Genomic DNA, 27,037 nt, shown 5'->3' on the forward strand with positions numbered 1-27,037 from the left:
GTGATTTTCGGCTAACTTCGTCACCTCATGCAGGCATTCGTAAGCTTGGGAGATTGATAACTACCCCTCCTTGAGTTCTCCAACTTGTCAATCTTGATTCACATTGGAGGTCGAGTGGCTTCCCCCGCACGAAGCGAGCCGTATGGTATCATTCATTGCCTTTGCAGCTTCCTGATTTGGACTCGAGGCTCAGTGGCCTCGACCGTGAAAATCCCGGCAAGGTCTCTAGCTGACGAAGCCATGAGCACCTCGGACTTGTGTTACCCCTCCTCTGCTGATAGCAGCGCACAGATGGGCAATCTACACACCATGTCGCTATCCAGGTGAGGTCACTGGTGAACATTTTGATGAGGCAGGATTCATTCCCTGTCAGTGAATTTTGACTACCTACACCATAACTCCTTCGCGGAACCATGCTCGTTCAACTTTTGCTGAATTTACCCTGTCAGTCGCTCAATTGTGTTGTTGCAACAGGTGAATGCTGTGAAGCAGTCGTCCAAAGAAGCTTTTTCCATCGCGTCAAAGCGCCTTGGCGATCAGGGGCCTTGTGTTAACAGCGCCGTCAAGTGTGTACCAAGTCATCACCAACCATGCCGTTCTCAGACAACTTGTACTCGGCGGTGGATGATGAATCGGATTTTGAACCAATTGACGACATTCTGAGTCAACAGGGCCATGAACTGTCTCAATCGGCACATCGGCCCCCTCAATTTGGCCATGCACGGGCCAGCACCGACGACGACGACGAGGGGCTCGATGCTGACGCCCTGTCTCCTGTCGATGGTTACTTTGGGTCATCAAATGATACCTCATCCGACACGTCTGCTGTTGCGACATCATCCAATGTGCCGCATGTGCCGAATGTCTGGGTTGAGGACCCGAGCCTCACCACCGCGGCGAGCAAGGCACGGGAGGCCGAGTTGGAGAGACGAGTGTCAGGGGTTGCGAGGGAGGACTACTCGGTTGGGGGGCTGACGAGTTCTGGGTACAACTCGTCTGCGTATACTGGGTCCTCTCCAGCTCATGGATATAGTGGTTCGTTTTCGAGGCCGGGTACGTACGCCCAATCCTCGTCGCCATCATCATCATCTGCTGGACCATCGGTTCTGTCCACGAGATCATATACGCCATACCCACACAGAGCTGCGTACCAGGGTGAGAGTTCGAGACTGGTACCGCAAGACGCCCCGCCGGCTTATACACCTTCACCCACGTCGCCTCAGAGTTTGCAAGGTGGGCACGACGCTTCCAGGAATTACAGTACTTTCTCGGCACCGACTGGTACAATGGGACGCTTGGGGGAGACTCAGGGGCTCTTGGGCCATGAGCCTGAAAGCATGAGAGACTCTGGCAATGGTGGTTCTGGTGAAGACAGCTCCCGATGGAGGGAACGAATTGAAAACAGGATATCGTCATTTGACAGGAGTTATTGCAAGTTTGCGTTTCTTGTGGTGGGATTGGTCTTTCTGTCTACCGGGTTCCTCACCACTCTCATCAATAGCGTGAGAGACGAGGTCAGTGTTACGCGTCTTTTCATCTGAAGTGCTGTTTTGTCCGATGGAGGGTTGCGTAACGCTCTCTCCAATTGGCACATCCCCCCACCACTCATCATAAATACACGCTGCTGCCTGGTTCTTTTGCCCGAGATCTCACAGACTAACAAGCTTCCAGCGACCACACCTCCACCCACCACCCAAGATGACCTACCCCGATCTCGACAATAAACTCCCCTGGCAGGACGGCTCCTCCTGCGGGACGGACCGCATCACGCGTGATCCCGAGTCGTTTGACGTCTTGTTTTCGTCCGACAAGCCCCTGACCATCATCCAAAACAATTCCCACAACAACGACCACCACTCTTACAAACCCATCCAGATCCACGGTTCGGTTATTTTCCGACAGACTGACGCTGACCACCCTGACCCGAAGCTGGTGGTGGAAACAACAGTCAACAACGACCTCATCGCTGCTGCCATCACCTGGGAGGAGACCTCCCAAAAGCTGGTCGTCACCATTCCTAATGTTTTGCTTTCTGACGACACCAACGACCAAACCACACCCTGGCCATGCATCCACCTAACCGCCACGGTTTGGACCCCTCCCTCCTCGTCGCTGTTGACCCTCTCAGTCAAAACAACTGTTTTGTCTATCCTTTTGGTTGATAACCTGTCTTTGAGCATCGCAGAGTCGACCAGCCTGTCCTCCACTGTTGGGTCTATTGTTTCTGATACTGCCGGCTCGGGGTCTCAGTCTCTAACCCTTTCCCCGTCATTCAAGTTCATCTCCCCCCTCATAGAAACCACCACCACCTCAGCCCCGATATCCGGCTCCTGGCCGCTGTACAACTACCTCTCCTTTGAGTCCACAGCAGGTAACATCAAAGTCACCATCCTCCCCCAGCCAGACCTCGACCCCTCACATCCCAAACCTGCCATCCTCAATGTGAAGTCCTCCTCCGGAACGGTGGAACTTACCGAGCCGATCGACGCCGCGAAGGAGGCGTATGAACTGGCACAGGTCCTGGCGGCAGAAGGGGCCGGTTACCTTCTTGCCGGTAAGGCAGAGGAAGTTATCCCAGTGAGGGATTACAGGGTTGATGTCCACACCACGTCTGGGAAAATCAAGGCTAAACTTGCCGTGACGGACGGGGCGAGGTTCAGGAGTACCTCTGGGGGGATGGATATTGATGTTTTGCTGGTGCTGGATGGGGGGGTGTATAACCTCGAGGGAAGAAAGGTTGATTTGGAGACGTCGAGCACGAGTGGGAATGTTGGGGTTAGGGTCGGGGAGGTGATGTGGGTTGGGAGGGATAAGGAAAACAAGTTGGATGTGGTTCGGGGGAGGCACGGGAGCACCAGTGGGAATGTGAGGGTTAATTACCCGAAGAGTTGGGAGGGGGAGGTGAGTTTGGGGACTTTGAGTGGGAAGTTGAAGGTTGGGGGGGAGGGGGTGAGGGTTGTAAGAGGGGGCGAGGGGGGGTGGCCGGGGGTGAGGAAGAATTTGGTTGCTAGGAAAGGGGAGGGGGAGGGGGGGAGTAAGGTTGAGGGGAGGAGTACGAGTGGTGATGTCTGGGTTTGGATTGGGGATTTGTGAAGGGGGGTGTGGGAGGGGATGATGAGAACACGAACGGTGATGAGCACATGAGATGGCGGTTAATGTTTGCAATTTTCTTTTGTTGTTGGGTATCCTGAGGAGCTAAAATACCAGATAATACAGTTGTCATTGCTTTGCCAATTCCTCGTTAAGATCCCTGAGGTAACGCAATCTTTTCTCTTCATCTCAAGGCTTCATTCACCACCGACGATGTCCAACCACAACCAAGAAGACAAACTACCTTAAGCAGGCAGCCCCTCGCCTACCGCAGAAACAGGTGCACAACCCCTGATACCAGTCCTGCCACCACCATACCCCCACCAGACAAAACCTGTCCCCTATGTGATGCTTGAGAAAGTCCTCATCTCAGCGTAAGGGAAGAGAGTTGATCCCAAGTCGGCGCCAGATCATGCATGGAACCCAGGCGCACGTTCAGGTCGGTTTCTTGTCGATCGTCTTGTGACAGGTAGCTTCGGGGGAGAATGTAAGATGGTAACCGAAAACGAGAGTGACTTTGGAGAAATGGAAGAATGTTGGGGTCCCCTCCCGGCATGGTGCAGTCTCGTAGGAGCTGGGAAAATGAACAAGGTGCTGCACGTAATCTCAGGGTTGAGCGCAAAAGGTAAGGTACCTAGGTACGTTTGGGTGATGGGTGTCAGGTGGTATGTCGAGTTGTCGTCCGGCATCTACCGAATACTGCTGGATGGGAGGCAGGATCAGAAGTAAAAAGAGTGTGTGCTATATAATTGACTTAAATCAAATGATAAAGAAAAGAAAAGAAAAGAAAAGAGAAGAAAGCAAACGCTGAAAGCCAAATATGCTGTGTGGTGAGTGGTCATGATTCGAAGAGTAGAACGTAATACCGCTATACTACGCACGCCACGGAGGTGTGTGCCCAAATTTCGAATCAAAGAATGTGGTCTGGTCCTGGGTGCTGGCATTGGTTTGTGTTGAGTGTGGTGATGAGGTGGCGTCGTAGGTGGCATTGCTCGACCAGAGTTCTGTAAAGCCTAAAAGTGGTGGGCCCCCAAAATAGGGTTCTTGTAGATTTCATCGGTTAGGATGTCTGTTACATTAGGGAGAGATACCTAATTCAACGAAGGAAAGAGTTTAGGTAGTAACGTTAAACGGATACGCTAAATAGGGTATGTTATGTGGGGATTTTGATGAGAACTAGGCCAAGAACGCGCGAATGAAAGAAGAGCTTCTCCAGGCTGCAATAAAAAGTCCGTACGGAATCAGTGTGTGATTTGCCTTCAAAGTAGGGCAAACAAACCTAGTCAAAGAGGAAAAGAGTATGGGAAGTAGCGTTTGAAAGGATCTAGATGTTTGGCTTCACATATCTAAGGTACCTAACACCAAAGAACCAAACAGTAAGCGATGTTGTTTAATTTCTCAAAGCGAGGGCCATCTAGACCAGTAATTTCACCATTAAGATGTGGGAATCATATTTCCAAAACCAAGCGGTACTGGCACAATCTCTTCAATCTTCAAGATCCGGTGTTCTCAGCCATAACACCGCAGTTGTAGCACTTCCGAGCGAGCCTTTTGTCTCTCTGCCAGTCACATCGCTAAAGGACAATGCGTGGCTCTCAAACTGGGATGGTGCCGTGGTGAATAGGGTCAGATAATTCATAATTAAAATTTCACAACTGATCCCAAAAAGTAGATCGAGCACGATCGAGGTCAGAGGTTGCTGAAAAAGTCGACCACTAATCAAAATTTCTCGGCGTTATTGTCGCCCCCCAGCTATAGAGGAGACACTGTATCCTCGAGAAGCAATACATATGTTGGGTCTTCAGTATCCTCTGGCAGGCTCTCATGTCGGATGAGACGACTGCTGCACAATTCGAGAAAGGTCTGGGAAGGATGTCTATTCGAGACCGTCGGAGCTGGAGGGCGGTGTCTAGAGTAGAAGACGAGTGTAGAGGTAGGTGGGTGGGCAGGTGCATGACTGACCAACAAGCCAAGTTCCATGTGGCATCGCAAAGAGGTGAGGTGAGATAAATGTACTCAGCAAAGAGGAGTGATTGATATATTTCTATGCTGATCAATATAAGCACAAATAATCATTCAGCGGTACAATGCGTAAAGACCTGGATCATCAAGATGCAAAATCTCGATCTTTAATACCTTCTGGTATACTTTATAATAAAGAATGATGATCCTTTCCCAACAGGAATCCATAGCTCGGGAGAAATTCTGAGGAAGGGGGGGGGGATATTTACATGGAAGTCCACATCTGGCAGAGATTGGTATAGTCACAACAATAATGTCATCATTTGACGCACCTATCGTGTTGTCATTGCTGACTAAAACAGTTAACGTCTTGAACATAACCCATGTTATGATAAGAACTACAAGCCAAAGGTGACCAACTCCTGACTAGAGGCCCACGAAAGAACCATGGGCTATCAAGTCTTGGAAGATTCACCTTGTTCAGAGGTGTCATGATGTATCTTTGTTCTTGTTGACTGTGAGATGCCAAGACTCAGTTCTGGAAAAGGGGTCACTCCTGAATCCAGCCTTGGCATTCTGACAACCATCCCTCCAGCAACCGCACTTACATGCCAGGAATGATTATTTATGTGAATTCTGTGACTTTAAGTGTTTGCTCGTCAATAAAGATAGTTCCTTTTTCGAGACGTCAAAGAAATGACCGATGAGTCAAGTTGTCAGAGGCCGACACCCATGTTGAAAGAGTGCTGGTAGGATGACTGTGTATCTCTCAGTTCTCTTTCGATCCGGACTTGCCAGAAACACATATGTGAGACTAAGTAATGAGCAGACTTCACCATGGCTTTGAAATAGTAGCGCACAATAAGGAGTTCGTTGAACATTGTGTGCTTCAATTCGAGTATATATTGACAGACAGAGCATTGGCTTGAGAACCAGAACTCAAACAACATTAACCGGGGAAGATGCTCGTGAAAAGGCCATTTTTACTGTATTTGGAGCCTGATGAAGTCGAGTAACAGTTCTTTGGAGAGAGGTCAGAGCACTCACTAGATATCTTGAAGCACACAAGCCTTCTTTGCAGTGATGCTGACTGGCAGGCATGCGCGTGCATGTCCAGAACCCAAAGAACCCTACCGCTCTGTCCAACAGCAATCAGCCCTTACCGTCGCTGCTACTAATGTTGTTCCTTGACATCCATTTTGACCTTTCGAAGGCGGTGAAACGCTTGGAGCAACTTGATACCTGCTTTGAGCCAGGAGGGTACTCACGAAGACCGACTGCAGTCGTGCACACTCTGGTGGCCTTGGAAAATTGAAAAATCCCTCCTGTCCGACCTCTCTTCTTGCTCTCTCTCTTTTGACCTTCTGAGTTGAACCCATCACACCAACATCAACAGTCACAGCAAACCACCAAGTGACACACATGTCAAAACGTAAGTCGTGATCATCGGGATGACTTGACTGTGTCTCGGATGAACCGACTAACCACAGATGTAAGCAGAACCAAACCGCAATGACGAGGAGGAGGTGGCTCTGCAAGAGACAGCTGGGATGATCGACCAGTTCGAGCACCTGCTTGGTGACATCGGAAGTAAGTGATATCCTCATCAACACTCTTCAATTCAAAGGGGCTATGGCTGACCTCAATGATTGTGAAGGGGGTGGCGACTTTCCGATGACCAGAGCTCGTGCTGCTTGGGGTCCTTCGACCGCTGCTCCAACTGGCAAGTAACGATGTTGATTGATCTTTTTTGTCTTGGTCCTCTTACCTTTGCTCTGAACCTGGGGTTTCTCAAACCCAGCTCTGACCAAACACGGCTGATTTAGAAAGTTAGCTAACCTCTATCAGAGCCAGCCTTACCTGCCCGTCCTCGAGGGATCACCCTCGAAAAGCCCTCGCCCCCACCGGCGTTCCCTCTGCCGCCGGTGCCACGCCTGCCCGTCCGGGCCCGAAGCCAAACGCCGGCGACCGCCAGCAGCCGGCCTGAGCTCCCGCTGCCGCGTTCTCCGCTCGGTGCTGTCGAGCCAATCGTGGCATCCGACGCGGAGACGAAGCCAGAGCCAGAAGCCACCGGGAGCCCTGGTGAGGCAGCGAGCACAGACCGGCAGGAGAGAGTACAAATAAATCCCCACACACGTAGGCCTCGGATGTACTCTCTCTTTCCCACCAAAAGCAACAGATTTGCCGTCACCATGATGGCTTCATCAACCTCCAGCCCTTCGCAGGGCAAAGCTCTCTCGTCGTCGCCGTCCCTGGGCTCGCAGCCCACAGAGAATCTTGCACCTCCGGGCCGGCCCTTTTTGGAGGAACGGTCGCTTTCGGCTGCGTCGGTTGCCTCTGCTGCGCCCTCGTCTGCGTCGGTTTCTGCCGGGGAAGAGTCTCTGTCTCGTCCTGGTAAGTTATCCCAGCAGGTGCTGTTCTTGGATCGAAAAGTTGCTGACGTTTTCCTTGAAGCCGACCACCTCGAGCCAAACAATCCGTTTGGCTACCCCGCTCCTCCCGCGTTTCGTAAGTCGTTTCCCACCAATTCAGATGGCCGACTTTGCTAACTTCAAGTGATAGGCCACAACTGGGCGAAACCCAACCGCCGTGCTGCCCGGGGCTCTGTCCTCGGTGGAGCTGTCTCTGGCGTTGTCGTCGGCTCGCGCCCTCGACCTTCCCTCTCTGGTGGTGTGCTTGCGGTTCCGTATCTGCCGTTCTCGCTCCCGCCTGTGCTGCCGGGCCCCGTCTCGCCGCCCGCGCCCACTCGACCCGCGCCCACTCGACCCGCGCCACCGGTCCCTCCCTCCCGGCCGCCTCCTGCCGTTCCCTCGTCGCCGGCCATCCCGGCCCGGAACCCTGCCCGTCTGGGACCAGCTTCGCCCGCGCCCTCCGGCTCTGCCCGAGATGACAAGAAGACCCATGGGGTGAAGAAGGAGGAGAAGTGAGAAGGAGAGAAGGATCCTTCCCTGTATCTTATTTGTATTTTTACAACGATATGGAGTTCGTGGAGTTTGGGAAGGGGTGGAGGGAGATACCCAAGAGCCACAATGGAAGACATTGCCTGCCGATTTAAGCGGCATATCACAGACCTCTGAGAATCTTCCTGAGAACAAGTGACCAGTGTGAAGACATGATGATGACTCTGAGAGTGGAGAGAGAGAAGAGACGTTGGATATCTTGGCAGGCCCCATCACGTGGATCTGCCAGGTTCCGAACTTCCAGAACATGGGGCAGTCCCCACTGAAGCATCCTTGGCAGCAGCACCAGGAACGCGCTTAGCTCCCGCTGATCTGGGGGAGCTTTGGAGCTGTCCGCGCGCCCCGGAATACCACCCCGCAATTGCCTGTGAACACGAGCTCAACTTCAACATTCATCCATTGATTATCTCTCACTTGAGACTAGGTTTCAGATATACTTTGACTGCTACTAGTATCATTCTGGACGTTTCATCCATAAAGTATCATATTCACTGACATTACCGCGCAATCACATGGTTGGCACCCAACGGGCTATCCATTCGCCATGTCCAAAAAGGCCCGCCAGAGAATCAGCTATGGTTTGTGCTACCAATGCGTCGTCCTGCAGCATCCCTACAGACACATCACCATCTGACGCTTCCAATTGATAGTCCTCGAACACCCCAACTCCTCTCCTGGCGGCCATAGACTCGGCGTGAACGGCCTTGCCATCGACCAGACAAACAGCATCCTGTGAGAGCGTCGCTCCAGATATACCGAACCCACCCCCAGAAGTTCATTACTTACCGACATATGCTCCCCACAGATACTCCGGCGGCCGCGATGGTGTTCTCTGCGCCTGGGATCTCAACCGAGATCTCGTTGCCCCCCAGACCTCCCACTCCGCCATGATCGACGAGACGATGAGCGCCAGCACATCCAAACGGGCAACCACATTTCGAGCACAAACACAGGCGCATACCCACTGGGTCAACGACATTACGCTCGCCGAGAAGCATACAGCCGTTGTATCCGGCTCCTCGGATCTGTTTGTCAAGCTATGGCGTCCACTAGCCGAAACACCGGCCGACCCGGTGACCATCGGCCAGCATGCCGATTATGTCAAATGCGTCGCGACACCAACAGCAGACACAAACTGGGTAGCCTCGGGCGGCCTCGACCGCAAGATCAACTTTTGGGACCTGGCAGGAGGCGGAAACATCCTCGAGATTGACGCCCGAGGTGAAGAGGTGGCTGAGAAGGGCAGCATCTATGCCATGGGGGTAACACACAACGTTGTCGCCAACGGCGGACCCGAGTCGACAGTACGGTTGTGGGATCCAAAAACTGGTAAACGTATCACCAAGTTTGTTGGTCATACGGACATGATCAGGTCGATTCTGATCAGCGAGAATGGGGACTTGATCATGTCTGCTAGTTCTGATCAGACGGTCAAGGTGTGGAGCGTCACGGCGGGAAGGTGTATGCATACACTTACCATGCATGACAGCAGTGTTTGGGCGCTGTTCTCGGATGACCCTTCGCTGCACACCTTTTACAGCGCTGACAGGTCGGGGTTGGTGGTCAAGACGGATGTCAGGGGTACGAATGGGGAGTTTGACAACGGGCTGTCGCTAGCTGTCGCTCAAGAAAACGATGGCGTCACGAGAGTAGTGGCCTGGGGAGACAGCATCTGGACATCAACCAGCAGGGCATCGATCAACAGATGGAAGAATGTGGACTCGAGTGATCATACGCAACTACCAGAGGCGTTCCGGGCACATCGGGCATCGTTGGCCACGATTAGGAGTCGGGACGGATCTTTGTCGTCGACTACGGTGCCGCCTGCGTCTGGAGCCGAATCCCCGTACAAGCCCCGGCATAAGCGGAACATTTCGGAGAAGTCCATTTTGAGAATCTCGAACACGGCTCCTCTTCCGTTTACGTTGGGTAGCGGTAACGTGGATGAGAACTCGGTCAGTCCAGGCTCACAGGTTCCGGAGCCGGCGTTCAACATGGTGGAGCTCCCTGAGCCAATACAGCATGAACCAGAGGAGACCATAGCGGGCCAGTTTGGGCTGGTGAAGCACAGGTTGTTGAATGATCGGAGACGAGTGCTGACTCTGGATACTGCTGGCGAGGTCTTGTTGTGGGATTTGATTCAGGTATGCTCCCTCTCCCACTGTGTTTTGTATGCGACGATATTGACCCTTTCAAGTGCCGACCGATTCAAGAGTTTGGAAAGCATCACCTTGAGACCATCGTGCCACAGGTTAACACTAAGGAGGCCGTGGCGCCGTGGTGCTCGATTGACACCAGCTCGGGCAATCTTGCTGTTGTGTTGGAACCTTACAATTGCTTTGATGCAGAGATGTACGCTGATGAGTTGGGCTCTGTGGAAAATACGGAGTTTAGAGAAGACCAGAGGAGTAAGTCCTTCCAACCTGAGGAAGGTCGGATTGCAACTGACAAATTCTAGTCAACCTTGGGAAATGGGTCCTCAGATATCTCTTTGCCAACCTCATCGACGAAGAAATCCGCCGTGACGAGGCCTTCAGACACAAGCTCAATGAAGAGGTGCTCAAAAAGACGGCAGGCGGCGGTAGGATGTTGCCTCCACTGGCTATTAGTATTCCTGGACCAGCAGGATGGCAGTTTTCTGAACCCTCGTCGTCAGCTACACCGAAGGCTACTGGCATGAACTACCCACCCATGACTCCTGGGATGGCCATCGGCCTTGCTACCCCCGGTTCACCAATGGCTCCTTTCCTGGATGGAGGCTTCACCACACCACTCAGCCCACTTGAGAAGAGAACTTCCCAAGTCAGCAGACCCTCACAAGAACGCGAAGACTATTTCGCCGATGCGATACAAACGCCGGGATTAGATCAGAGCAACAGACTAGCCCAAACTCCTGCGACCGAGGTGCCCCCGACCCCCGGCCCTGAGCAACCAGCCAAGACACCAGGTGCTACTGAAACCAATGGCAAAGAAAAGGAGAAGGATGCCAAAGACAAGGAAAAGGACGGTGGGAAGACTCCCAGCACGCCGTTTGGTGGAATGAAGAAGTTCCGAATGGGCGGGTTCAGCATGAAGCTGGGTCGCTCGGCATCTACACCCCAAGCAGAGAAACCTGCCGCCTTGGACGAGAAGGCCGAGGAGTCAGAGTCGAATGGCAGCCAACACGAAAGGGAATTTGACGACAACCTTGGGGGCGTCGTTCAGAAGATTAAAGCGGAATACGAAGAAGAGCTTGTTGACAACCCAGGCCAGATTGTCGAAACGAAAATCACGCCCTCTTTACCGAATGATACTCCGGTTCTTAAACTCCCACCTGGGACAAAAGTCATTATACAGGAAGAAACTTCTGGCGGCTCGGCGGAAGTTTATCGTGGGACGGTGGGGAGTGTGGGTACTGACGCGGATGAGATTGAACAGAAGGGACCGAAGTGGCTTGGGGAGTGTTTGCTGCAGAATGTTCTCCCGGTCAAGGACGCGGTGAAGGTCAGCTTTGTGCTGTTTCCGTACAAGGGGGAGCTGCCTGAGCTGGTGGCGGCGCCGGATGGGAATAATAGGCTCAATGCGAATAGGATGCTGAGGGTGAAGAAGATTTTGGGGTATGTGGCTGAGAGGATTGATCGGGAGTGGAAGGAGGAGGTGGAGAGGGTGGAACGGGAGGGGGGGGAGGTTGGGGAGGGGGTGATGAGGCCAGAGGAGTATTTGGAGTTGTGGTGTAACGAACAGGTGAGTACTACTAGGGGGTGGGAAAGGGAAGGTTGGGGTGGTGCTGATAAGCCAAAACAGATGCTACCGAATAAGATGACACTTGCAACGCTGAGGACGCATGTTTGGAGGGGGGGGAATGATATTGTTCTTCATTATAGGGCGAATGGGAGGAAGGAGATTAAGTTGACGGAGCAGGTGGAGGAGGTGGTGAAGGAGGAGGAGCAGGCGGGGAAGAAGAGTGAGGAGGTTGGGACGCCTGGTGTTTAATGGTGTTTAATGGTGTAGGGGTGTTTATGGGAGTTGAAGGAAGGTAGGGTTTGTATATGGTTGGTTGGGTGGGTTGACTTTTGCAGGGCCGGCGAATGGTAATTATTGGTGTTTTTTTTTAGCGTAGTAAATGTACATATTATATACAGGCGCTCAGTTTGATCGCACAACACAACTAGGGGTATCAAGATCTATGTGCATGGTGTTGTTTCGTCTATCATGTTCCCGTCCCTCCATTATTTTTACTGTCCTTATTTTTCCCACCTCTATAAGACACTCTCTTTCCCCCTCTTCTTCTCTCCCCCTACAGAAAGCGTATTCACCGCCCACTGGTAACTCCCCAAGAATATCGCGCCCCCTATGCTGATCCACATCACCCTCGGGCCTATCCCCGCAAAGAAGGGACGTATCCCGTTTTCTCTTAGGATATCGGTCATGACTTTGAACATGCTTTGTTTTTCAGTCGAGAGCATGACTCTCGTCTTGAGGACATCAAGCGGTGTTGTCACCGCGGCGGCGAACCCGCCAGCCACCGAACCGTAGAGCGCCGACTCTGGGGCGGAAACTTCAGTTGATGTAGAGGAAGAGGAACTATCACCAAAGAGTCCCCTCCCGGTGCGTTGTTTCCTCGCGCGGCCCCACGACTTGAGACCTTCCCATAGCGGGAATTGGAGCACGGTAAAAGGGACCTCGCGGATGATTGTTATTGTCCAGCCTCTGTAGAGCTCCTTCCACACACCGGAAAGACCGATGGTGCTGTATTGTGCAATGATGTGCCGGAAGGCTTGGGCGGAGGACCCGTTATGGTGGCCGGCTTGGGCGCGTTGTTTTACTACTTCGGTGGGGACACGGACGGCGCAGGCGGCGATTTCGCCGAGGGAGGCGGAGAGCATGTGGTGGTAGGCTGGGGTGGTTGTTTGGTTTGGAGAGGTGGGCAAGGGGGGGAAGTTGTGGGAGAGGAAGGATTTGGTGTGCTCGTAGGTGGAGAAGAAGAAGGCTGCTCCGGGGGCGGAGCCGACGAGGCAAGAGCCGATGCCACGGTAGATGCCGCGGAAGCCGCCTGAGGAAAAGAAGCCGGTGGGGGATTGGAGGCGGGTTTTGAGGGTGTCGAGGGGGAAGAGGAGGAGGTCGACTGTTGTGCCAGCTAGGGCGCCCGAGAGGAGGGCGGTGTTGAAGGGGGGTGGGGGGGGTTCTGACATTGTGTCGGTTGGGACAGAGCGGCCGGTTGAGAGGTCCGGAGTGGTGAGGATGTGGCCAAGCGCAGAGCTGGTTGTCGCCGGCGTCGCTGTCACAATCGCAAAGGGTTGAGATGAAAATTCCCGAGCTCCGGTCCGGGCCCGGCAGGCAAATGCGTCATGCTGGTGGGCCCGATGCGGGCTTGGCGTGCCTAGAGGTAGGGGTTGAGGCGATCACTTGTGAATACAAAAGCTCGGACCCCTCACGAATTTGATGGTGATTTACTTGTTCTCTCTTTTATTAGTGACAGAGATTTATTACTCGGTATCTGGCTCAACTGCGATGGAATGGGAACGCTACCGCCTGTTGTGCACAGCACAGCGAGGGCCATCGCACCCCGCGAGTTCCTAGACGCCCTCCACGCAACATGCAACCCCAGGTTCCCCTACGACCGTGGGCGCTCCCACAAGCCCATCGCCCTCGCCATCAGCGGCGGTGTCGACTCCATGGCCCTGGCCTACCTCTCTACCAAGATCAGGACGACCGATCATTGGTTCAAGGTGGCTGACCACCCCGTCAGCAACCCTGTCGCTTTTGTTGTCAACCATGATCTGCGGAAGGGCATGGTTGAGGAAGTCGACCAGGTAATCAAGGCCCTGAGAGGGCTCAAGATCTTTGCCTATGTTGCCAAAATCGACTGGGCCCAGGTATTGGGCAAGGGTGTGGATCCCAACACGGTGCCCAACATTGAGACTCTTGCACGTCAGCAGCGCTATCGGAAATTGGGCACCTTCGCCAGGAACTGCAAGACCATGTCTTTGCTCACGGCCCATCACGAAGATGACCAGTATGAGACCATTCTCATGAGGCTGCTTTCCGGCCATGGATATCGCGGCTTGAGAGGGATGCGCCCGGCAACAGACATCCCCGAGTGTTACGATATGCATGGCATCTACCAGAGCGGCTTTATCGATGACCAGAGGAGTAAGCACCCTGTGTGGAATATTTACCCAAACAGGGCCGAAAGGACCAAGATATTGCGAGCCTTACGTGATGATTTCCACTTCGACTTGGCCACGTTTGCTGAGAAGGCGGAACCCATGATGTGGAGGACAGATCTCAAGGACGCTTTTTCTGCCGACCAGGACTATGACGAGTGGATCGCCAGGAGCAACAAGCCTGCCCCTCCGCTGCCGACGATGGACTTTGAGGATGGGGGAGTCATGGTATATCGGCCGCTGCTACACTTCTCCAAGGATCGCTTGATTGCCACCTGCTTGGAGAATAACGTTCCGTGGTTTGAGGATCACACCAACAAGGACCCGACGTTGACCATGAGGAATGCCGTGAGGCAGATGTGGAAGAATCACCGCTTGCCAGAGGCGCTTCAGAAGCCGGCGATATTGCGATTGGCAGAACGGTGCAGGAAGAGAGTGGCTTTTGAGGAGGCTGAAGCAGATCGCCTGCTGCAGAGTGCTCTGGTCCCTCATTTTGAGCCCAGTACTGGCACGTTGGTGGTACAACTGCCGAAATTCCGACTCCCACGAGTGTCAAGATTATCGTCAAAGTCACCCGAGGGTCGCCAGAAGCGGCTTGATCACCATCGCTACATCGCCGCTCTCCTGCTTCGAAAGCTGATTTCCATGGTCACACCGGAAAGAGAGCTCAACCAAGCTGGCCAGCTAGATCATCTCGCATCTATGCTGTTCCCCTCCCTGGCACAAGATGGCGTCGAGCCACCACCTCCCAAGCCGTACGTCATCTGCGGCGTACATTTTGTACCCATGATGGGCCCCAACAGCCAACCCTTCCGCTGGCTCCTGACCCGCGCGCCCTACGCTTCGAATGTCCCACGGCCTCGTACCGGTTTTTGGGCGCCCAACATCAGAGGAAGATGGGGCAAAAAACCGCACCAGTGGAAGACAACCGGATGGTCAGGCTTCAAGCTGTATGACGGCCGGTACTGGATCCGACTGCTCAGCAGGCTGCCAGGTAATCTTCATGTCATGCCATTTGAGGCGGAGCATCAGAAGCCGTTCAAAGATGCGCTTGATGAGCAAAGCAAGAATGACCTCGCGGCTATGCTCAAGCGGTATGCGCCTGGCAAGATACGGTACACTCTCCCTGGAATATACTCCAGGGTTGATGTTACGGGAGTAATACAACGCGATGAATACTGGCCGGATATTGAGGAACTGGACAAGTATGGGGCCTTGCGTAAGCGTAACGCTGATGGCCAGTGGGAAATCCGAGAGGAGGCTGTAGAGAACGAAGAGAGCAAGGATGTTGAAAAGAAAAGCTCGGACACGGTGGAACAGGAGCTGCTACACTCGTCAGCCAGTAAACGAGCCAGGCTGTTGCAGGCCAAGGCCTGGGAGGATGACATTACGGAAAGAAGGACAGATAATCCGCCCCAGCTGTTGGCGCTACCAACGCTGGGAATTCATATACCGGGCTTGGAAGACTGGCTGAGGTGGGAGATTCGGTACAGGAAGCTTGATCCAGATATGCTGCTCACGGTGAAGCGGAGGAAGTTCATGCCAAAACGGAGGAAGGTCAGGAGTCAGATTCGAATATCGTATCGGCATATATTGCTGTCGGGGTTGATCAAGCTGAGGTACAGTAGACCAGTACGGCGCCGAGAGGTGCTGAAGTCAAAGTCAAAATAGAAGTAGTGACAAGTTCAGCCAGTCGGCAGCCTTGCCGCCCCACGTGTTGGTGTCCGGCGCGGCTATGCACGGTGATCGTTGATCAACGGTGCCCCTCCCTGCCATCCAACTTCGTCGTCAGCGTCACTGTCAACTTTGCAGATGCAACACTTTGATGGATGTGACCCAGCATCAACCGGGCCGACGGCGCCATGTTTTCTATGGTTTCTGGGGTTTCTCAACACTATTTCTGGTTCTTGGACTGTCCACGGTTCTCATCATTGGGCTGCTAGTTCAACTGCTCAACCAAGATCTGATAAGCACAACCGATATGATGCAGAGCACGCTGTCCAGCGCGGCCAGTCTCACAGCTATATTACTTGCCAGGCTGGGCCTTTCACATGCCTCAAACGCACCAGAGTCGCTCGAAAGTGAAGACTTTGAGATCGACCTGTCTTGGTATCCCCCAAAACCATCTTCGATAACCAACCTCACCACCGTCTTCAACAGCACCGGCGTCTGGGGATTCATCTTCAACACCTCCCACACCCCAGACTCCCAGTATGGCACCTACAACTGGTGCAACATGCCTCATGTCCGGGCAAAGGAATATCCCAGGCCACCCTCAGAATATGAACTCCTCTACGTCGAAGTAGTCAGTGACTCTCCCCCTCTTTTTGCCTGTCACCTCAGTTCTAACAGCCCCCAGATCCACCGCCACCACCTCCGCACCCCATACTCATCCAACTCCTTCCCTGTTGAACCTCACCCCTGGAACTGCAATAACATCGCCATCTACTCTTACTCCTCCCCTCTCACCCCTGGATCACCCCCCTCCATCCCAGGATACCACTCCCCTTTCACCTCCCCCCTCAACCCCTTCCCCCCATCTCCCCTCGGTCTCCAAGGCACCTGCAACTTTCCCCAAATCACAACCCAAGGCCTCTCCGACTCTTACCAGCACGGCCTCGACCTGCTATCAGTCTACTCCCCCCTCATCTCACCAACTTCAGCCGAGTTCCGCATAACCAACAACCCCATCACCTCCCAAGTCGCCGGCGCACTGATATCCGCCCTCCTACCACCCAAAACCACCACCACCACCCCCCTCCTCATCCAAAACAAAGAAATCGACTCCCTCGAGCCCAAATACCCCTGCCCCCTCTCCCACCACCTCTTTTCCCAAATCCAATCCACTCCCCAATGGAAATCCCACCTGCAGCTATCAAAAGAGATCCTCACCCAACTAGACATCATAAGCGGCGTCCCCCCCTCCGATACCAGTTTCCACATCAGTTTCGACCACTACTTCGACAACCTCTCCTCCAAACAATGCCACTCCCGTCCCCTCCCTTGCTCAGTCCACTCCCCCCACAACAACAAATGCATCCCCCAACACCTAGCCGACACCGTCTACCGCCTAGGTCAGTGGGAGTACCACCACACCTACCGTTCCTCCAAACAATCCCTCCAAGCCTCAGTCGCAAGCTACGGGGTGTGGATCGCCGAACTATTGTCACATATCTCATCCGTGACAAAAGAAGAGACAAAAGTGAGATATCGACACAACATTGCCCACGACGGGTCAATTTCCCGACTGTTGGGCGTGCTGCAAGTAGACGATATGCACTGGCCCGGGATGGGCTCCGAGATCGTCTTTGAGGTTTACAAGCAGCAGCCAAAACATTTCGTCAGGGTGTTGTACGGTGGGCAGGTGCTAAAGTCCAGTTCACCCATGCTAAAGGGAAACACCAAAGGGATGATACCACTCCAACAAATCATGGGGTATCTAGGTGGCCTCATCGGATTACGAGAAAAAGACGGGAAAATGATGCACGATATCAAGGAGATGTGCAACACCCCTATTACCTACAATAAGTGACATTAGAATTATTATATACTCATAACCACCCCCGCCAGGAAGCAACTCAGTCAACCCATAATCCCTCTCCAAATCGACCCACCTCCCCATCCTCATCGGATCCAACTCTTTCAACTTCTTCACCCAAGATATCAGGTCGTGCCTCTCATGCTCAAGAGGTTTCCTCTTCTCCAGCTGACACAACCCCAGCGTGTATTCCAACAACGCCTCATGGATCAGCTTCACATCCTCATAATCCTCTAGCAGATCCTTGATTTCCGTGATTTCTTTCAAGAGGTAGTCCACCCTCTGATCTACCGTCAAGGTCGGGACAATGGTGGGACGCCTAACTGGACTGACGAGGTTGTCGACAAGGAACTGGTGATAATACCACAGTGACTGATCGTCGGGGCCGACATTGAGCGCTTCTCGGATTTGGGTCAATTCTGCTCGTCATGTCAGCAACTATCCATCAGTTTCAGACAACAAATAGCATACCGGCATCCAAAAAAGCCCTCCTCTCATCCTCCCCCGCCCCCCTCTCATCCAACAACCTCGGAATCAGCGTGCTCCTGCTATGCCAAGCCGAGAAATTACTCAAATCAGCCCGGATCATCCGGTCAGTATACGCAAACTCGCTCTCCACCAACGAATCCCCGCCCAGCTCCCTGCTCTCCAGCTGGCTGACAACATGCCGCCTGTACCCCCACGCATGGAAATTCCTGCGGTCCATCGACAGCATCTTGCTCGCGAGTCCCAACTCGTCCTGCCAAATCTTCTTCGCCTTCTCCACCGGCAGAAGCAGGATAGACTGATCCAATGTCCAAAGCCGATACGACCAAATCCAGTAGCATTTCGGGCTCTTGAGCAAAAGCCCAAAAGTAAAAGACAGCTCCGAGGTGATAATATCAAGATCCTTCTTCTGGGCCTCCCCATCTTCTCGCTCCGTTGGTTCTTGCGCGACAGCGGTATCATCAGACCCCTGGTCAGCTATTATACCACTCCTCCCAATCCTCCGGCAAGCTTGGCTGTGCGGGGTCCTTGTCGAATAAGAGCACGATGACTCGTCGGAACACGTTGTTGTAGTGTCTGACCGAGAAGAACTCGAGCACGCCCTCGAGCATGAGCACCCATCCGACCGTCTTGAGAATAAGCCAGAAGTTAGCGTACGCCTGCGGACGTTCCATACTGTGTAGTATTCCGGGTTGAGCTTGAGGAGGGTGGTGGTGAGGTCAAAGGTTTCGCGGCGGGAGTAATCAGAGGAGGAGACGAGCTGGCGGAGGTGGGATTCGAGGTCGCGGTACTTTTGGATGCGCTCGAGGTCTTGCTGCTTTTGGGCGGGGGTGCGGGTGCGGGTGGTGCGGGCTATGCCGTGCTGGGAGCCGCCTTGCTTTTTGTTTAGGGCTTGTTTAGTTAATTTGTCTGCTGCTGGGAAAGATGAGGGGTTTGGTGAAAGAACTTACATCGGCCATGGTATGTGTAGTTGTTGCGATGATGTGTCGCGTGGAGGATTCGGGTGCGGGATCGAAATGACGTCGGGTGTGAGGTCGGGAAGGCTACAGCAGCATAGTGTGTGCATTCGTCAGCTGTTGTGGGGCTTTATCGATAAGAGATAGGGGGCTTAGCGAATCGGGGCAGCCCCCTGAAGCCCCTGAATAGCTCCTGCCTTCCATTCAACACCTTCCATGATAGAGAGGATATGGCGGGGGAAGTGCTCAAATGCGTCGAGCGCTTTCCCCCAGTAACCATAATGTGTCGTCATGAGGGTCAGGACCGAAAAGAGATGGGCAGGTGCTATCCTCCCAGTCCCACACGGGCAACAGGACTCCGATCGTCTGGATGACTTTCGTCTGCTCGGCCTCTGCATCTTCTCTCTTGACTCCTAAGACCATCATTCCCGAATATTGCTACGCGACTACAGCATCGGCATCAGGGTACTATTATCCCGTCGGGCGTTTCACGTATGGACTTGTCACCCATCACCGGCCGAACAGGTTTCTGATCATCCAGGCCCGCATCAAACACCGCCGTCTCGATCCATCGACGGCTTCAACTACACCAATTCTTGCTGGCCCTTACACTCGCTAGGTCTTTGAAAAAATATCATTTTGTGAATCTCATTAGCATTCGCATCTTCTCCCATCGCTTCTCTCTTCCATACTCTTCTCATCTTTCAGTCTTGGTGGTGCCGCAGCTTCGCTATGGGCGCCATACGCAACACCAACCGTGGCTACGCTACAAGGCAAAGCAAAACCATGAACCACGTGGTTCCATACAGCCAAGGGTCACGTCGTAAACGGTCCGCCAGCTCTCCTTCCAACACGCGAGACTCGGGATACGGTTCGCTGGAATCATGCCGGGAGAGTCACGGATCCCCAGAAGAACCTGATGAGGCTGCAAGTCCCATTGAGCTTCGCGAGCTGCCCTCCAACATCAAGAAAACAGGGCGTCCCTTTGCCAACCTGTGCATGAACTATGATGGAAATTCTTCCGAAGACGATGATCAACCCAAGGACGACGGTGAACAAACTCCAATAACCGGAAGCTCGCCGGAGACTATCACACGTCCACCCACAAGACTACACAGAAACACAGTCGCTCTGACCGTCAACTACCCTCGCCCACGACCTGCACTTTCTACATCGCTTTCGTTTGACGCCAGCCCGGCCCTTCCGCGAAGAACTACCAACGGCTCTCCTGGGGCCAGCTTTTCCTGGTCCCGATTACCAGACCGTTTCATTCCTGCCAGACCCAGAGAGAGAGAAACTCAGACGGAGAGGTACAGGACTAGGAAGCCAGCGAACCAACTGACCCGAGCCGAGAAGCTTTTGCGGCACAAGGGAGCCGCCGAAGACGCCTTTTGCTCCCCTCGTCGCGTTCCTAGTGCTCCCATATTTGGCGACCTTCGGGACCGGGGAGAGCCTGTTCATCATGATGGCATTAGATATGTCCCACGTAAGCCTCTAGCCCCATCAAGGCAACAAATACAGAGACTGACACAACATCCTAGCTCCCACTGTTCTCGGACCTAGGGATCTGAATGGCACCCACAACGGCGACAGACAGATCAGCTATGGCGCAGTATGGGGTGTTGGGGGACTTGGTCCGGGAAACACCGCTGTTGACAATGGTCGAGGTCAGCTGGTCACGAGTAGTACAAACGCCAGGCATTTTCAGTCCAACTTTCCCACACTGCAACCAAGACCCGACGAGCAACGGGAGAAATACGGTGCGCGCCTTGCGGTGGCTCTCGGCCTGGATAGAGCCGAGAAGGTACTTAGGGTCAGTCTCCCTCGACAGGTCGATGCCAACAACCTCAGCTCCCACGGCCTCACCAAATGGAATGGCGTTCAATGGGTCAAGGATCACCCAACAATAGCTGCGGCATCTGGCAAGCCATCTAAGAAGCGCAAACTACCATTTGCACCGTTCAAGTCAGTTGATGTCCGTGGCCAGTGGTTGAAAGACAGCTAGCTGACTGCAAACAGAGTCCTTGATGCTCCCAGCCTACGAGACGACTTTTATTGCTCTGTCCTGGCTTTTTCATACATCAACAGCACCCTTGCTATCGGGCTGGGTGACATGGTGTACGGCTGGTCTGAACACGGCGGTGTACAGCTGTTGAACGGCAGTGCGCGACCCTCGCAGTACGAATACCTCGACGGACCCAGTCATATCACGAGTGTCGCCTTTTCGAGCACTGAAGGGGAAGCAGCTATCTTGGCTGTTGGAAGGTCGAGTGGCATGTTGTCACTTATGTCATTGAAAGATAAGCCGGACCGCGGCGAAAGACATGGGGCAGGCCGAAGACCTCGATTCGAACTGTCGATGGAGTCGCCCGTCTCTTGTCTCAGCTGGAGGCCTTGCCTCAACAAAGAAAGGGCCGACAAGTGTATGCCTCCCGAGGACCGGGAATCCTTCGCATACCGGGCTTCTTGGACCCATGAGGACTTGCTTGTCGGGACTGACGAAGGTCGCGTGCTCCTGTATGCGGTCGATTGGCCAAGTCCGGAGGAGAAGGAGTTGTGGGGCTTGGATGGCAGAGTAACTCTCTTGCTGAACATCCAGGTCCATTCCCAACAGATCTGCGGATTGGCTTGGTGCCCCAAAGGGAATTACTTTGCTACAGGGGCCAACGACAACCTGTGCTGTCTTTTTGACTACGAGGAACTATGCGACAATATGAACAACGCTGCTGATGAGTCTGGCTTGCACAATGAGTCTACAGTCGAGGCTGTCGAGACCGACATTCCTCAACAGGAGCCTCCGAGTGACGACACTACAGGGTCAAGACAGATGCCTGAAAGCCAAATCCGATACATCAAGTCGGACGGAGTGAAGCACAAGTGGAGGCATGGGGCTGCGGTCAAAGCCATTGCCTTTTGCCCCTGGCAGGACGGACTTGTTGCAACAGGCGGAGGATCCAACGACAAGTGTATACACTTTTTCCACACCAAATCAGGCTCAGCACTGGCAACCATCTCTGTATCGGCTCAGGTCACCAGCTTGATCTGGTCCACCACTCGAAGGGAAATCGCAGCTACGTTTGGGTACGCGTCGCCCGAGCACCCGGTCCGCATCGCCGTCTTTTCGTGGCCGGACTGTCGCCAGGTCGCGGCCGTGCCATGGCCCAGTGAGCATCGTGCGCTGTATGCTATTCCCTATCCTAGTGGTCCCGAGGAGGAGAAGCGGACTGAGAAGGGCTACTTGGATGAGCTGAACCCCAAGAGGCGCTACAAGATGGAAGGCTGCATTATGGTCGCGGCAAGCGATAATAGCGTCCGGTTTCACGAAGTGTGGGGGCGAGACGACAAAGTGGCCACTATGGGCGGCGTCGGCATGCTGGGGGGCAGCGACATCTTGGAGGGTCTCGAGGGGATTGACAAGGAGGGGGATGTTATTCGTTGATTGCTCGGGTTTGAATGTCATTGCTCAGGAGAGTATTTGGACACCAAACACACAAGACCCTGCTGTACAAGGGGGTGACTTTTGCTGTGGACGAAATCCACATTGCCACACAACCGGAAGGAGAAGAAGGAACAAAACACACAAGATGGACGAGAAATTGAAGAGATGAGGATGGATGCAGATAGTCAGTCCCGATAAAGAATGCACATAAACAACAAGCTTTTGACTTTGCAACATTCTTTTGTTCTCTCCCCCTCTCTCTCTTGGGGGTTTTTTTTTGGCCCATGTTGATGTTGATGAGGTGAGGAGGATCAGCCGTGTAAATAATTTTGTTTGTTGATAGCGAGCAGAAACAAGAAATTGGTAGCGTCAAAATTAAAGATGGAGGCGAACTTGTGACGAAGAGAGAGATAATAGCAAAACATCAAAAAGTTATTATATGAGAAGGCTAAAAGATATGCACTGCCCAATAACAGGATTGAACTGTTGACCTTCGCATTACCATGTACTGTTTCCAGTATTAGTACGACGCTCTAACCAGCTGAGCTAATCGGGCTTTTCGTTGTTGAAGTTGGTGGTGGGAGGGAGGGTTTATGTATCATCGCGAGTCAGTTTTGTGTGTATGGGGGAGGTGATGGGGCTGATGTGGATGCCCAGAGGGTGGAGATGGTGGACGAGCATGTGAGAAGCTTCAAGTCTGATAAGATAGTGTATAGCAAGATGGATATATTGCAAAAAACAAAATGACGAAAGAGAGCAAAACAAGAAACTTTGTATAGTACCGGCTTGCAGTTGTAAAAAAAAAAAGAGAAAAAAAAGAAGAAAAAAAAAGGATGTATTCCTCCCACACAACCCCAGCTGCTGCAGTGCGTGACTTCCATAACTCCAAAAACTCCATGTTAAACGCCTTCAAAACGATGAGCCCTGTCCCATCACTTCAAAATAACAATCAACAACACCAAAACAATAATCAACACCACAATAGCAGTCATCTGCCTCCCCTCCCCACTCTCCGCCGCCCCCCTCGCCACCCGCCCCAACTGCCTCCTCGCCCTGTTGAGCGTGCTCGCATGCCTATCCGCCACCCTCTCGCTCTCATCCAGCATCAAGACCTGCGAGTCCAGCTCATCCCCAATCTGCATCGACAGCTCCCTCTGCCGGCTGATGCTCAGCCCCAGCGCGTCCAGCTGCGCATCTTGCTCTTCCAGAATCTGTCGGTGGTAGGCGTGGATTTGGGTGTTTGACAGCCCCTCAGCTTCGTTGCGGTACCCCGCCGAGTCGTCGTCTACCTCGTCGCGATATGGCTGTTGAGAAGAAAAAAGGGAGGAGCGTTGCGCCTCGAGGTCAGTGTCGTTGTTGTCGTCTGTGAAACGGACGTTCTTTTTCTGACTGGTGGTGGTGGTGGGGGGAGCGGGGGCGGATTGGGCGTGGGCAAAGTCTTCGGCTAGGGAGGGGTCGTTGGGGTGGGTTAGGGTCGAGGTTGTGGCTGCGGTGGGGAAGCCGTGGAATTGGGTGGTGAGGTCTTTTTGTTGTTTGTTGAGGGAGGTGAGGGTTGTGAGGAGGGCGGTCGATTTACTGGTTGGGATGGTCAGAATAGGTATAGATAGAGGAGGGGGGAGGGGAGGGGAGGAACGGGAGGGCGTACGCTTCCTCGCCTGCTTCTTGGAGCCGTTGTTGTTCTTTTTCTAGGGCTTCGATCCCGTCGCGGAGTTGGTCTAGAGAACGAGAGATGTGGCCATCTTGGGTGTCGTTTGGGAGGTTGAGGTTCTTTGCGCGCTGGCGCTCGAGGAGGGAGAGCTTGATGTGGTCGGCGAGGAGGAGGAGGGCGTTGGGGTTGGACATGATGGTGATGATGATCCTGCGCCTGCGCCGAGTACCAGACTGAACAATCAAAAGCGAGGAAAACAAAAAGTAAATAGAGAAAAAAGGCACCAATAGTTGGTGGTGCGCAAGCCAGTGTCTTGGTGTGGTGTTGTTGCGGCTGTTTCAGTTGGCCAGTGACAGGGACAGGTTGTTGTCGGTTGAACCGCATGGTTCTGGGCCGCTTGGCGCATTACGTAGATCGCCCCACTGTTCTTCAAGGTTGAGCTACTGTACATACAAATGTCTACCAGGCAGCATCCCGAGGTCATCTCGTTTTGGGGAGTGTATTTCCTCTATGCACTCATAATATATAGAAATTGAGTTCTTCTTGACGGTCATTGAAAGACTTCATATTCGAAAACGATAACCTGTTTGTCTGCTGTGTCGTAAGTAGCCAACTGGCGGCACCTGGCCTGGTGTATGGCCCGTGCGTCACCCTGAGTATGAGTGGGACAAAATCTCCAAACCGCCAGGTTCCGGGCTGTCAACTGTTCCTCCTACAAAATAATCGCTACAAAATAACACACGCATTGCCGTCGCAACGACACTCTTTCTTGTAGCGCTTGCCTGTATAAGTCACCATTACGATGGATCACGACGGCCAACTGATGGCTGTCAATCCCGACACACCATTTCAACAGGAGACACCAACGCCACAACCTGATCAGAACCAAGATGGAGCAGACGCAACCGCCAACACAACCACCACCACCACCACCCCTAACCCCGATGTCTCAACACCAGAGCTCCCAGCCGCCTTTCCCAAGCGGCGTCGTGGCCGTCCTCCTGGACGTCCCAACATGTCCACCAAGGAGGAAGAGTTCAAGGACCACCCGTTAGTCAAGAACTGGAATGCGGCATGTGCAAACCCCAAAAACCCCATTCTTACCGTGGCCGTTGCTATCCGCGACGCCTTGTCAGACACTGCTCTCAAACATGAGAATCAGAGGAAGATCTTCCGCTTGCCTAGCCATGAGTATATACACTTTGTTCAGGGGTGGATTACCGCTCGTCATATCGCTGCTCAACGGCCCAGTTACGTCAACGGTCTACTTATTCACTCTCGCGGTCAGGACGCGCCGGTATCGTGTACCACGTGTGCTGAGCGTCGCTCTAAACACTCGTTGGGTCCGTTTCTGGAGTGTCGGGTGCTACCTGAGTTTTTCCATGGCAGTTGTTCCAACTGCAAGTGGTTCGACAACACGTCCAACTGTTCACTGTACAAGGGTCCAAAGCCAAACAGAAAGAGGAAGGCAAAGGAGGATCAAGCTGCTCTGGATGCAATTGAGGACGGAGAAGCAGGGCCCAGTGATGCGAATCAGATGGTTGTCACTCAACAGCATCAGCAACCGGCGGCAGCAGGACAGACCGGTGACCACATACACCCTCAGCTTATGGGCACTGGGCCGAATATGCACACTGGTTATCCGATTCACGGGCTTCAGACGGGTCAGCATATGACTGATGCTCAGTTTGCACTGTCAGAGGGAGGGCAAGGGTCTCCGGGAAGTGGGGACGGTGAAACAGAGGGTGAGGGAAGTGGTGGTGGGGATGGGGATTCAGAGTGAGTGCGCCTAAACCTTTATGGTATCAGTTGCTGACTGTGCTTCCTCGGCAGTGATGTTGATATGCAGGTATCTCGTAACTTGGGGGCATTCGTTCAATAGGACTGGGCATGGATGATGGGTTGTGGTGATGTCTAGCTTCATGCATAGCGTACCTGTAGCTTTGGACTCTAGAGCATGTAATAACAGTGAGTAGGTGATAATCAAGTCTTTGGAACAACAAATACTATAGTCCAATGGTGTGTTTACCCAGCGGCGCAGCCTTGATCTATCGGGATCAAGACCTCTAGCTCCCTGATTGAGCGGTTTGTGTTTAGCTGCTATCAGCCTCACTCACACCCTACCAAGTCCGACTCCTTTAACATCGGGCAGTCGCCAGCCATGAATTTTTAGGGGGGCATACAACAAATTTACCTCCGCAACATGCCGTTATGGGCTCCGAAAACCCCGAGGAAACAACAATCGGCATTGCCGCCCTCCTCTTCGCCGTCGTTCAGACCATTGCTGCGCTCGCCCAGTACATCTCCGTTAGCAGTCGATGCAGCAGACGTGTGAGCGGCGTGTTTGACCTCACAGCAGGCTTTTGGTTCCACCTTTCCTCGCTGTCGTGGAATCCGCAATATCGAATGTCGGTGCTCACCATGCCGGGGTTGCGGTCTGAGCCAGTGGTAACCATGGAGAGAGACCCCTCCAACGCCGAGTTCAGGCCTGGGAAGAACTACGACAAGAAGAGAAACTAATATCCCGACTATGGCGTCCTGCGCGTGGTAGCGGGGAGTGATGGGTCCAAGGTTCACAGGGAAGTCAGCATTTTACCGACAGTTCTTCGGGGTGTTTTTGCTGTGGTGTGGACTCCAATTGGGATCGCTCTCTCTTCCATCACTCTAGTCTTTTGCTGCCCACCGGCGTTTGCGTGCAGTTGCGCGTGCACAGGGTGCTGTTGCATGGGTCGGCCTGAGGAGGAAGAGGAAGAACAAGATAAACGAGACAGATTTGACTGGTGCCGTCGGAAAAGGTCACGGGAGATATGCC

At 53.3% G+C, this 27,037-nt stretch overlaps 12 protein-coding genes and 1 non-coding gene across 13 annotated transcripts; 9 read left to right on the top strand and 4 right to left on the bottom strand.

Moving 5' to 3' along the window:
- Positions 1-97: 97 nt before the first annotated feature.
- Positions 98-3,093, top strand: QC762_305420 (uncharacterized protein; the record flags this gene model as incomplete). Its single annotated transcript, XM_062888836.1, has 2 exons — positions 98-1,514; positions 1,672-3,093. Exons 1-2 carry the CDS (start codon positions 591-593, stop codon positions 3,091-3,093), a joined length of 2,346 nt encoding a protein of 781 aa, XP_062744753.1. The 5' UTR covers positions 98-590.
- A 1,712-nt stretch (positions 3,094-4,805) lies between these two features.
- Positions 4,806-5,045, bottom strand: QC762_305424 (uncharacterized protein; the record flags this gene model as incomplete). The annotated part of the gene is made up of 1 exon (XM_062888837.1): positions 4,806-5,045. The coding sequence occupies one exon, from the start codon at positions 5,043-5,045 to the stop codon at positions 4,806-4,808; it is 240 nt and encodes a 79-aa protein (XP_062744754.1).
- Positions 5,046-7,199: 2,154 nt separating this feature from the next.
- On the top strand, positions 7,200-7,979 carry QC762_305428 (uncharacterized protein; the record flags this gene model as incomplete). The annotated part of the gene is given in 3 exon segments (XM_062888838.1): positions 7,200-7,446; positions 7,615-7,786; positions 7,802-7,979. 3 exon segments carry the CDS (start codon positions 7,200-7,202, stop codon positions 7,977-7,979), a joined length of 597 nt encoding a protein of 198 aa, XP_062744755.1.
- Positions 7,980-8,345: 366 nt separating this feature from the next.
- QC762_305430 (uncharacterized protein) lies at positions 8,346-12,287 on the top strand. Its single transcript, XM_062888839.1, has 6 exons — positions 8,346-8,590; positions 8,663-8,744; positions 8,818-10,156; positions 10,210-10,420; positions 10,471-11,735; positions 11,796-12,287. Exons 1-6 carry the CDS (start codon positions 8,557-8,559, stop codon positions 11,982-11,984), a joined length of 3,120 nt encoding a protein of 1,039 aa, XP_062744756.1. The 5' UTR covers positions 8,346-8,556; the 3' UTR covers positions 11,985-12,287.
- Positions 11,999-13,229, bottom strand: PET8 (S-adenosylmethionine transporter). Its single transcript, XM_062888840.1, has 2 exons — positions 12,583-13,229; positions 11,999-12,537 (listed from the first exon to the last, which is right to left on the bottom strand). Exons 1-2 carry the CDS (start codon positions 13,181-13,183, stop codon positions 12,251-12,253), a joined length of 888 nt encoding a protein of 295 aa, XP_062744757.1. The 5' UTR covers positions 13,184-13,229; the 3' UTR covers positions 11,999-12,250.
- Positions 13,230-13,507: 278 nt separating this feature from the next.
- Positions 13,508-15,829, top strand: QC762_305450 (uncharacterized protein; the record flags this gene model as incomplete). The annotated part of the gene is made up of 1 exon (XM_062888841.1): positions 13,508-15,829. One exon carries the CDS (start codon positions 13,508-13,510, stop codon positions 15,827-15,829), a length of 2,322 nt encoding a protein of 773 aa, XP_062744758.1.
- A 154-nt stretch (positions 15,830-15,983) lies between these two features.
- On the top strand, positions 15,984-17,690 carry QC762_0053610 (uncharacterized protein; the record flags this gene model as incomplete). The annotated part of the gene is made up of 2 exons (XM_062883524.1): positions 15,984-16,463; positions 16,518-17,690. The coding sequence occupies 2 exons, from the start codon at positions 15,984-15,986 to the stop codon at positions 17,688-17,690; spliced, it is 1,653 nt and encodes a 550-aa protein (XP_062744759.1).
- Positions 17,394-19,189, bottom strand: BET4 (Rab geranylgeranyltransferase; the record flags this gene model as incomplete). The annotated part of the gene is made up of 4 exons (XM_062883525.1): positions 19,133-19,189; positions 18,168-19,059; positions 17,682-18,115; positions 17,394-17,525 (listed from the first exon to the last, which is right to left on the bottom strand). The coding sequence occupies exons 1-4, from the start codon at positions 19,139-19,141 to the stop codon at positions 17,394-17,396; spliced, it is 1,467 nt and encodes a 488-aa protein (XP_062744760.1). The 5' UTR covers positions 19,142-19,189.
- Positions 19,190-19,870: 681 nt separating this feature from the next.
- Positions 19,871-23,013, top strand: QC762_305480 (uncharacterized protein; the record flags this gene model as incomplete). The annotated part of the gene is made up of 3 exons (XM_062888842.1): positions 19,871-20,624; positions 20,680-21,103; positions 21,158-23,013. 3 exons carry the CDS (start codon positions 19,871-19,873, stop codon positions 22,575-22,577), a joined length of 2,598 nt encoding a protein of 865 aa, XP_062744761.1. The 3' UTR covers positions 22,578-23,013.
- Positions 23,014-23,040: 27 nt separating this feature from the next.
- QC762_0053640 lies at positions 23,041-23,133 on the top strand. The gene has a single exon. It is a non-coding gene; the product is annotated as a tRNA-Ile (tRNA).
- A 258-nt stretch (positions 23,134-23,391) lies between these two features.
- On the bottom strand, positions 23,392-24,768 carry QC762_305490 (uncharacterized protein). Its single transcript, XM_062888843.1, has 2 exons — positions 24,223-24,768; positions 23,392-24,152 (listed from the first exon to the last, which is right to left on the bottom strand). Exons 1-2 carry the CDS (start codon positions 24,417-24,419, stop codon positions 23,510-23,512), a joined length of 840 nt encoding a protein of 279 aa, XP_062744762.1. The 5' UTR covers positions 24,420-24,768; the 3' UTR covers positions 23,392-23,509.
- Positions 24,728-26,107, top strand: QC762_305500 (uncharacterized protein; the record flags this gene model as incomplete). Its single annotated transcript, XM_062888844.1, has 2 exons — positions 24,728-26,004; positions 26,059-26,107. Exons 1-2 carry the CDS (start codon positions 25,028-25,030, stop codon positions 26,105-26,107), a joined length of 1,026 nt encoding a protein of 341 aa, XP_062744763.1. The 5' UTR covers positions 24,728-25,027.
- A 329-nt stretch (positions 26,108-26,436) lies between these two features.
- QC762_305503 (uncharacterized protein) lies at positions 26,437-26,745 on the top strand (the record flags this gene model as incomplete). The annotated part of the gene is made up of 1 exon (XM_062888845.1): positions 26,437-26,745. One exon carries the CDS (start codon positions 26,437-26,439, stop codon positions 26,743-26,745), a length of 309 nt encoding a protein of 102 aa, XP_062744764.1.
- Positions 26,746-27,037: the final 292 nt, after the last annotated feature.

Source organism: Podospora pseudocomata, chromosome 3 (genome assembly GCF_035222375.1).
Source record: "Podospora pseudocomata strain CBS 415.72m chromosome 3, whole genome shotgun sequence".
Lineage (NCBI taxonomy): Eukaryota > Fungi > Ascomycota > Sordariomycetes > Sordariales > Podosporaceae > Podospora > Podospora pseudocomata.